This window comes from Lactuca saligna, chromosome 4 (assembly GCF_052625555.1).
Source record: "Lactuca saligna cultivar CGN05327 chromosome 4, ASM5262555v1, whole genome shotgun sequence".
Taxonomy (NCBI): domain Eukaryota; kingdom Viridiplantae; phylum Streptophyta; class Magnoliopsida; order Asterales; family Asteraceae; genus Lactuca; species Lactuca saligna.
In genome coordinates this window covers 100,543,756-100,554,211 of record NC_136420.1, presented here as the reverse complement: position 1 = coordinate 100,554,211, position 10,456 = coordinate 100,543,756, and the positions used below count along the sequence as shown (strand labels likewise).

The 10,456-nt window shown below is 32.7% G+C and overlaps 1 protein-coding gene across 2 annotated transcripts; it reads right to left on the bottom strand.

Annotated features, from left to right (window-relative positions):
* Positions 1-555: 555 nt before the first annotated feature.
* Positions 556-5,263, bottom strand: DMS11 (Histidine kinase-, DNA gyrase B-, and HSP90-like ATPase family protein). 2 transcript variants are annotated; one of them, XM_078990931.1, is made up of 19 exons: positions 4,898-5,263; positions 4,239-4,589; positions 4,088-4,162; positions 3,976-4,010; positions 3,790-3,868; positions 3,601-3,690; positions 3,400-3,475; positions 3,229-3,307; positions 3,016-3,135; positions 2,829-2,927; positions 2,467-2,568; positions 2,223-2,369; positions 2,038-2,130; positions 1,776-1,939; positions 1,425-1,687; positions 1,246-1,310; positions 1,088-1,152; positions 965-1,007; positions 556-861 (listed from the first exon to the last, which is right to left on the bottom strand). In XM_078990931.1, exons 2-19 carry the CDS (start codon positions 4,570-4,572, stop codon positions 763-765), a joined length of 2,028 nt encoding a protein of 675 aa, XP_078847057.1. In that variant the 5' UTR covers positions 4,573-4,589; positions 4,898-5,263; the 3' UTR covers positions 556-762. The 2 variants fall into 2 exon arrangements, with proteins under 2 accessions (XP_078847057.1, XP_078847056.1); XM_078990930.1 differs by having other exon boundaries at positions 4,910-5,263.
* Between the last annotated feature and the right edge of the window lie 5,193 nt (positions 5,264-10,456).

The following is a 10,456-nucleotide window of genomic DNA, read 5'->3' as shown; positions in this document are numbered from 1 at the left end:
ACTCATTACTTCGATTTCATTGTTTAGACTACGGTGGTTCTAGCATCCAGCATTACAAAAACGAACGCCCTTTATAACAATTCATAAACTTTTTTGAAGTGTGTAAATGTAAGTAGAGATGCACATTTGGCAAATCCTATCCAGTTCTGATCAGTTTTGGATCCGGAATAAACCGGTTTACCATCCGGGCCAATCCAATTTTGGGTGTAGATTCATGATCCGGTGGATCGGATTATCCGAACCGAGTATCCAGTTTCCATGTCCAACTCTAAATATAAAATCTCGGTTAAGACAAGAAAAGTTGGTATAGCAGTAATCAAAGCCTAAAATAAAGTGGGTATCACGTTCGAATCTCACAAGTTTCAACCTCAGGTTGCTTCCCGTTCAATAGAAATGGAAACCTTATTAAAATGCTTAGTTATGCCACGAAGTTATTAAAAAAGTATTCAAGGCTAGGTTAACGAATAAGATAGATATCTCTACATGATGTTCATCGACTTAACAAATGCATATATTTTGATAAGAAAACCAAATCGAAAAGACGAAAATCAAATATTTTGATAAGAAAATCGAGGTACCATATCCATCAGAAATAAACCAATGTTTACAAAAGTGGCAACGCCTACGAGATCCAAGTTTCAAAGCTTGTAACAAAAGGATTTTCCTAAATTAGAGGGGCCTAAGCCTAATAGAAATTATTATTTAACACAAATACATGGCACATTATTTTACACCAACCGCCTACTAATCTTTTTTAATTTTTTAATTTTCCCCCTTGACTTTCTCCAAATGCTGCAATTCAGCCAACAAACCAGCAAACTCTCGTTCGGCATCTCCTAGTTCCCTTTTAAGCCGCATCACCTGCCATTCATCCATAAAATCAATCACATCATATCATATATCAGTAATCAATACTTAAACTTAAACACCCGGTCAACAAAAGTCAAACATTGCTGGAATATACCTTGTACTCGAGTTCTTTTTCTGCCTTTTCAAACTCCAAGCATCTGAAAGAAAAAAGAAACATGTAACACGTTAAAAACATTGCAGATGAGAGGGATCAGTTATATGAATTAATAATACTCACTGGGATTTCAGCCTTTTGTTTTCTTCTATCACGTTCATTGCCTCTCCATTGTTTACCAATTCATTCTATTTATTAAAAAAAATAATCAAAATGATATTCAAAAAAATAAAAATAATTTTTTATATCAGAAAAAAAAAAAAAAAAAAAAAAAGTAGTACCCTGGTCCCCATCCGGGCCTCTGGCTGAAACCTTTCACGCTGCTCTCTCCTTTTCTGATTTGCCACTATACAAAAGAAAGTTAATTTTTATTTAAGTTGTAGCATTCTACTTGAAATTAATTTTTATGTCCTTTGATGAACCTAACAATGCTGAAATTTGTATTTGTTTCACTTCTTACCTTGTTCAAACCCTTTAGGGAAGTTGGGTATCAATTCCACTGGTTTTAGAAAAGAGGAATTAGAATAATAACCAGCTTTGTTGTTTACAGTAGCAATTAATGGTGGTTTTTTAGTGGGTCCCGTTCCCGAGTCTGAAAGTCGTTTCCTAGGAACACATTGATCCATAACATGCTGATGAACAAAATTAGAAGAACCAGGGGTTTCAGATGGTGGTCTTGCTTTTTTCTTGATTTGATACCCAATCAATCCACAATGATAATCCCTGTCAAATCAAATCCAGCTATGTCATCAAAATACAAAGCTATAATTGGTTAGATTTTTAAATGCATAATGATTTAACAACTGTTTACCAGTATTCCCATGTCATTTCTTTCAATCGAGAAACAAGTTTTTGAAAAACAGAAGTTTTCTCAAAATCTTGTTTGTTATGAGTAGGTTCGATAAAGTTTGCTTCAAGAACACCAACAACACCTCTCCCCCTACTGTCAGCAAATATCACAACAGGCCAAAACGGCTGCAAAAGAAAACCAGAATACATTTTTTTTTATTTTATTTTAAATAATCCTCAAATTACGTTTAAAAGAAAAAAAAGAGTCAACTCAGTCAAATCACCAGTATCAAACGGTTCTTGTGGTAGACATTGAAACCATGGACATTCACATTTGGGGCATCCTTATCAAACCCGATTGTTGTAATCACTGTACCCTGAATCAATCACCAAATTCAATAAAAAAAAATTAAAAATTAGTTTTCTTGGAGTACAATTAAAAAAAAATATATATATATATATATACAACCTCTGAACGCCCATCAGTGTGAGGTTTATACATGATAAATTCTGTGTGTTTGAGGTCTGTGGCAATATTATGATACAGAACAACTTTCCCTCTCAACACCATTGCAAATGTGTCAGGTAATTTTAAGTATAAAACCGATAAATAGGCCTGAAACATGACAAAATATATAAATATAAATAATTTGGTGCATATAAATATATAACAATGAAAGTATATATAAGATAACAAAAAGTAGTAAAATTACACGAAGAGAATATTTGAGGCGATTAGCAATATGCTGCTCATTTACTGCCATACGAGACCCTTCTTTCACTTTGCCTTTTCCATCCCAAGCAATACAAATATCCTAAAACAATAATATTTCAAATTAATATTATTTTTTTTATGTATATAAGAGAAATTTATTGGCATTTAGCAACATATTTTTACCCTCAATGTACTTTATTAACTATTATAGCAACAGAACATACAATTTCATTTCAATTTGGGCAATGTACTATATTAGTAAACAATGTAAACTTTATTGCTATTATCAGATTATCATTTATTAATGGTTGTTTAAAAATTAAAATATATAAATGGAGAAATACAGTAGGAAAGAAAAACCTCGGGATCTGAGTCAAAATCAAGCTCCATATTACCATCCTCATCAAGCCATAAATTGTATATGATGACTTTTGTGCCATGAGAACCAACATCTTCAAACTATACATATGAAAAATATAGTTATGTTTTAGCAAAACTACAGTTTCTTGAAAAAAACACAGTAATTTTCAAGAAATGGAGAACATACTTGCTTCAGTAGCTCTTCCTCTGTTGAAAAAGGAGACCATTTTAAGAGAACTGAGAGGTTTGAGTTTGAAGCTTGTAGGGGGTCAAAACACCCTGTCACAAAGTTGAACTCGTAGTGAACCTGTAGAAATAACAAGTTTTTGCATTTTAGAATCTTTATAAATAAATGAAAAAAAAGAAAATGTTAAAACACAATTGAATTTTCATTTCTCACCATGGGAACAACTATCCTGTCATATCCTGATTGTGTTAAAAATGTATATGATAGAAGACCGATGCTTTGTGTCAATGTCCTGTTCATACGAACATAAAAGAGTAGAATGAAAATGTTAAATAGAAAATAAAACAAGATTTATTGGTGTAATGAAGTAAAGAAAAGTCAAACCTGTCAGTCAAATAGCGGCTGAAAACTATGACATCTGCTCCAAGCCTCATAGTGCTGGTTTTAAAACCATTTCCATCTGAACGTCTACAAGTCAACCAATCAAAATGAAGGGACAAAACAAAGCAAGCAAACAGAAAAGTAAACAAATTTAAAAAAAAATAAATAAATAAAAGTAGCATTAGCATATGAAGAACAACATACACTTCCCAATTGCAAATTTTGACTTCTTTTCTGAAAACCCAAAACTCAAACACCTACGCATGGCTTCTGGATCCATTCCACCTCCATCATCTAATTTCAGTAAATAAATTTAGTGTCACAACCTCAAAAGAAAATGCATCAAAATATGAAAAACACCAAAGCACAACAAAAGTAGTTATCTAATGTTACCTTGAATTAGCAATGCTGTGCTTCCATTTCTTTTGTTTGTTGTTTTGTCTATGATTACATACGTGGCATCCTTTTGTATCTACAAAAAGTAATCGAATTTTTATACCCATCAAACTTTAGGAGAAAAAACAAATGAGTGATAGTATTGTTCTTTGTTTAATAAGAAGAAATTTAGAAGCTAATTACCTCATCCACAGCATTATCAATAAGCTCAGCTATGGCTGAAATGCAAGTTAACAGAGTGTTAATATTTAAAAAGTTGTGACTTTATGCAAAGTAATTGTAAAACTTAACATACCACCAAAAGCCCATTTGTGAGATGTGGCATTTGAGTGAAGAAATTTCGGGTGTATATGTAGATAACTAGAACCAGCTGTCATGTAAGAAACAAGTCATTAGAATGAAGTGGGAAAATAAAATATGATAGTGTGATTTGTAAAGGTGAATACATTTAATTGTGGACTTCGGAGTAAGATCATCGTTGTAAGCTCCAGCTTTCCAAAATTGTCTGCAAAGAGGTGCAGCACATATTGGAGATGTTGAACACAGATTTGCATCATCAGCTGGTGACTGTTCTTGATCCAACACACTGGTGCCACTAGAGCTTCTATTTTCTTCGGTTTCTTGTCTTACACCATGAATCTTGGACCTTTTATTCAGGGTTACATCAGTATCGTTTTGTATTTGTTGACTCGATACTCCATCAAGATTTTTCTCCAATTTAACTGATCCTGTTTCCAGTTCTAGAATACCAGTATCCCTAAAGAACTCGGCAATGTCCATTCAGATTATATCATTCACTGCAAAGGCATCACGAAAGTGGTGAGTATGTTGTCAAAAGTGAGCGATATGACAAAAGCACAAAAAAAAAGTTAGAAGTGGTAGAAATCTTTCTATAAATTCACAAAATCACATCAATCTTGAAGTTGGAAGTGAATCTGCTGCAATCCAATCAAAAGATATAGTACATTTTAAAAAGGGATGTAACAGACTGTGATATACGCACAAAAATCACTCCAATTTTCATATTTTTCCCGATTTGGCTTTAAAAGAAACCCATAGCGAAAAACAAAAATAGGAAATTTCGTAATACACTGCGTGCACGTACCAAGAAACGTACCAGTATGTTCCTGTGTCTTTTGATGGAACTCTGCTTGAGAAAATCACAAGCAAAGGAGCGGAAATTAAAAAGAAAAAAAAAATTAAAAAATAGGGTTTCGAGTACACAAAGAATTTAGAATTTCTTTATCTGGGAGCATGCAATGAAAAAGAAAAGGATCTGAAACAGAAGTTAGAAGAGTTAGATTGTTTGTTGCAACGAGAATTTCAACCGGTGTGCGAACGACGGCGTACTCTACCGCACTACGGCGGCGAAGAGAGATGGCGAGGGGGTTCTGGGAAAAGTGTGTTTTGATGACCGATGCTTTTGACCGCGTGTGAGCAAACAGAGTGCCATATGCAATCGTAAAATATATAAGGGTTTCTTCAGAGGACAAATATAGAGTAAATTAATAGATACATATTCTTTAGAATAACAGCGTTCAAAATCCTTATATTTTATTTATATGCAAAATAGCCCTTGTATTTTCATTTATATTTCATATTAATCCAAGTATTCGGTTTTGAAGAAATTACTAATTGTTTTATGATATAGTATTTATTTTTTTTGTTTTTATATTAGAATGAAAACAAAAATAAAAGATGTTGCCTTTTTTCTAAAATAAAACATACTCAACGGTCATTTACTCGAGTAAAAATAAATGAGATTGTTTATGTTTTTTTTCATCTCAACCTAAAAATGAAGATAAATGTCAAATTACCGTTAGTTTTTGACACTTTTACTTTTTTTCCCGGTTAGCCGGTAATTAGGACTTTTTTGTCAAAAAAAAAATAAAGTTTAGGACTTTCTTGTCAAATCGTCAATTAGGATTTTACTGTCAAAAAAATAAAGTTTAGGACTTTCTTGTCAAATCGTTAAAAATATTGAGACTTTAGTTATATATAATTTTTTTTGTTAAAAATTTAATGGTATTAAAATCTTCTCTAATCAGCTAAATCCTATTGAAATCCTTAACGTTTACTTCTTGTTAAATCGTTTTTTTAATGTCAACAAACTAACATTGAAAAAAATTGAGATACTCAAGAAAGAAATAAATGTTAAGGAAATTTTGGTTTGTTGAGATTAAAAAAACGATTTAACAAAAAACAAATGTTAAGGATTTCAATAGGATCTATCTGACTAAAGAATATCTTAATAACTCTTATGCTTAAAGAGTATCCTACCATTAAATTTCTAACAAAAAAAATGAGATATACACTAAAGTCCTATTATTTTCAACGATTTGACAAGAAATTTCTAAACTTTATTTTTTTGACAATAAAGTACTAAGTGACGATTTGACAAGAAAATCTTAAACTTTATTTTATTTTTATTTTTTTGACAAAAAAATCCTAATTACCGGCTAACCGGGAAAAAGGGTGAAAGTGTCAAAAAGCTGCCGGTAATTTGGATTTTACTGTCAAAAAAATAAATTTAATACTTTCTTGTCAAATCGATGAAAATATCAAGACTTTAATGTATATATCCCTTTTAAGAAATTACTAGTTGTTTTATGACATGATATTTATTTTTTTCGTTTTTATATTAAAATGAAAACAAAAATAAAAGATGTTGCCTTTTGTCTAAGATAAAACATACTCAACGGTCATTTACTCGAGTAAAAATAAATGAGATTGTTTATTTTTTTTCATCTCAACCTAAAAATGAAGATAAATGTCATGTGAAAAAACGATAACCTGTAACGTCCTCAATTTTTAATCCAAAATTTCATTTTTATTTATTCAAATACATCATAGTGTAATTACATTATGCGGAAACATGTTGTGAATGCATGTGTGTACAGTTGAACATTGTCCTTCTTACGAATCAATGGAGTACCTGAAAAATATTTATATTCAATCGGATAACCACGAAGCTTAGTAAGTTTTCCAAAATGCTATATATCACAATACATATACATTCATACAACCAATGACTCCTTCGTACAACATTTGTTCTCGATTTTCTTTATATCGACGAAATTGTATCTATGAGATCTTCAGCTATTGTTTAGATTGTTTTGGATAATAATCAACCAATTTCTATTTTGGTTTCAGTGTCGTGCATTGTTGCATTGAAACTTCTAAAAATCATAATTTCCTCATACTAGAATTTCAACTATTGAAAAACACAACCAACAATGATTAATCCAAAAGCTTTGCTCTTTATTTTGGATTAATCATTGTTGTTTGTGCTTTTCACTTGTAGATATATGATGTCAAAAAGTGTCACTTGATTATATTGGCATATAAGTTTTTGAAGTTGCTCTATTTAATAAAATTATACTTTCACATAGTTGAGAGCACCGCCAATTTAGAGCTAGTTGTTTGAGAGATTTTTGCTTGTTGAAAGTTGGCAATTTTTAAAACATTCACACAGGGAACATCATAAGGGTTAAGATCTAGCATCCTAGCTCATGAAGGGACTCGAACTCCAAAGAGAACCCAAAAGACCATAATAAGGTCAAAAACAAGTCATAATCTCAATTTAACACAAAGAGGTTCCAAGATAAGAACTTTATACATTTTGGAGCTAGCAAACTTGGTGAAGATTCTGGATCTACAACCTCAAGTCCATCCAAATATTGGTCACCAAGAACCACTTTCTTCGATGCACACAAAGCAACACCAAAATTACTTCCAAACCTCAAGAACACACTATGAGAGGCTAAGGATTCGATCTTAGGGTATAAAGTGATCAAGGTTGATCAAGAGAAGATCCATAGGTGTTATAAGTTGCTTAAATAGGGCACAACCCCTAAAAATAGGGTTTATCCCTGCTTAGCATACAGCCTGCGTACTTCCACGTATGCCCAACGTACGTGGGCGAACCCGCATTCCTGAAACGAGCTAGTACACTGAGGTACTCATAGAGTACGCCCTGCGTACTAGCTAGGGACCAAAAAGATAGAAATTTTTCATTAAGGGGTTAAAAGGGAAACATACCAAATCTAAAATGTTACACAATATTGGTAACCAACTAAATAAATCCATGTTTAGAAACTATCCATATGAAAAAATGGGGGTTCAAAGCTAAATGAAAGTGTCTTCATAATCATCGTTACAATCGTTTATAGTTAAGTTGTTTGATTAGTTTATAGTTACGTAAATAGTTTAAGTTAAACTGAACTTGAAAAATTAGATAAAATCATTTTTTAGTAATTGTTCTTAGATTAATTTTTACTAATTATGTTATTAGCTAAATCTTGTTCCATGTGTTGGTTTATATACACTACAAGAAAAAGACTCTTTTACGACGCGCAAACCACGACACTCATTGATTTATATTACGCAAAAGAGAGTGACATTAAAAAAGTGTCGTCTCTTCAAAAAAATTAAGGATTTATGTCACGGATTATTGCGTGCCCTTAGATTAGTGTCTCAAGTAAAAAAAATAAAAGCACGGAGGGCACTTTATCTAAAATTGTGCGTCCTTTGTGAATGTCGCTTTATGTTTTACTCAAAACGCGCGTTCTTGAAAGGGGGAAATGAAATCCCAAAAAATTAAAACCCCGCCTATTCCATGTGAAAAATTAAAACCCGCTCCGCTTCCAATTAGCAAGAAAGAAGCCTAGCGTCTTCGTCTTCCTCTCTCTTTCCCTCTAACCTAAAACCCAACTTGTGATTTCATAGAGATTGTTATTACTATTTAAGAAGCAAAGAAGAAGACAAGCAAGGATAGTACTATTAAATTCCACAAAATCGCAGGGACTAGGGCTTTTTTTTCAAGAACGGAAACACTTGGTGCTCTCTAGCCTATGCAACAATCGATCGACATCTCGCCTCACCTTGCCGACAACATCTTTGCTCACTTCTCCTCCAACGACCTTAGGGGTATTTTCCTCCGGCGACCTCGGGTTCATGTGACCTCGTTGGAGACTGCTCAAATTTCCACACCCTAGCCTGACTAAGATATGGTTTGGTTATTCATTCTTCCTAATGTTTTCGTTCTTCTATTTCTTTAATTTCTCCTCTATTCATAGCTTTGATTTCGATTTTGGATCTTCTCATCTTCTCCTGTGTTAAACCCTAACTGAAAAACTATGTAGGTTTCAATGGCGATTTCCTCCTCATTCCACAATCCTCACTTCTACTCTCTAAGCATCTCAGGTATGCTTTGTTCCTTCTCCCTAATTTTAATTTTTCTTGTTTGATTTCTTGGGTGCGATATCCTTCCCCCTACTTTTCTGATTCTCGATCCCATTCTGATACACTGTTAGCAGTCGCACATAGCACCTCACACACATACTCACATTTAATATTTTGAGCATAAATTCGAGAATATGTTATGGTACGATGAATTTTTTGTATGTTTGTCTTATCCAGGGTATGAATTTTTTGTATTATGCTAAACTACATCTATCATGCTGTTACTTTTTGAGGCTTTATGTTTCTTTTATCACAGTGATTGTTAAAGCAAGTAGTGGCCCAAGGTATGTGGTCGGTTTCATAACTAATTCAATTTTGATGAGTAAACAGGTTAGATTTCATATGGTTGTTTGTTCAGATTGGTATTCATCCTGATTTTCCTTCAATTATGCAACAACTATGCTGGAATGTGCTATGTTCCATACTCGGATTGTGAATTTATCGAAAAATTGAATAATTAATCTGGAAAAATACCATCTTTGGATGATTTGTTTGTCATCTGTAGATAAGGAATACAATCTTTGGGTAATTAGTTTATCCAGTCTATATGATTAAATTAATGGACATATAATTCTCTATTGATAGAACAAAAAACATTGCTTTGTAGTGAAGATAAGGAATACCTGCTTTGGGAAATGAGTTTATCCATACTCGGATTATGAATTCAGCCCACCATCAGCAGTGGATTGCTGAGTTTTATGTGACCATAATGCCCTTTCGGTTTGTAGTGAAGATCCAAGCATGTAATTAATAACACCTCTAATTAATTAATTAATTAATTAATTAATCCTCTAAAACTAACTATGGTTAAATTAAACTGGTGGTAGGTGCCGGTGTACATAGGGGCACAGATGGTCAAATATGTTTTAATTATTAATCTAATATCTTATGATACTTATCAATAACAAAAAAATAATGTAAAATCTTGTGAATACAATTCAAGGGTATAATGGTCTAGATAGAGATCATTTTTATTAAAGATATTTATTTATTAATCATCAGAGAAGAAGGAATTAATATGAAAGAATCACTTACTGCAAAAAAATCTTCAAATGTAAAATCAGCACAGCCTAAGCCCTGATTTTTATTTCACCACAGGTTGGCGAGCTGGCGGGAATAGCTGTGGGAGCAACTGTCATGCTTAATATTCTTATAGCTGTGTACGTATAAAGTGAACCTTCTTAATATTATGATAATTGGGTATGTTGATAGAAGTTTAAAAAAAAGGGTACCCTCTTTGTTCACATTTTCCCTTTGTTGAAATGATATAGGCCACTGATAGGAGCATCAATGAATCCAGCAAGAACCTTGGGACCAGCAATAGTTGTGGTCAAAATAGTTCAGCAAGAACCTCTATTGAAATGATATAGGCCACTAATTATTTAAAACTATCACTGGCTCCTCATTATGGTCAAAATAG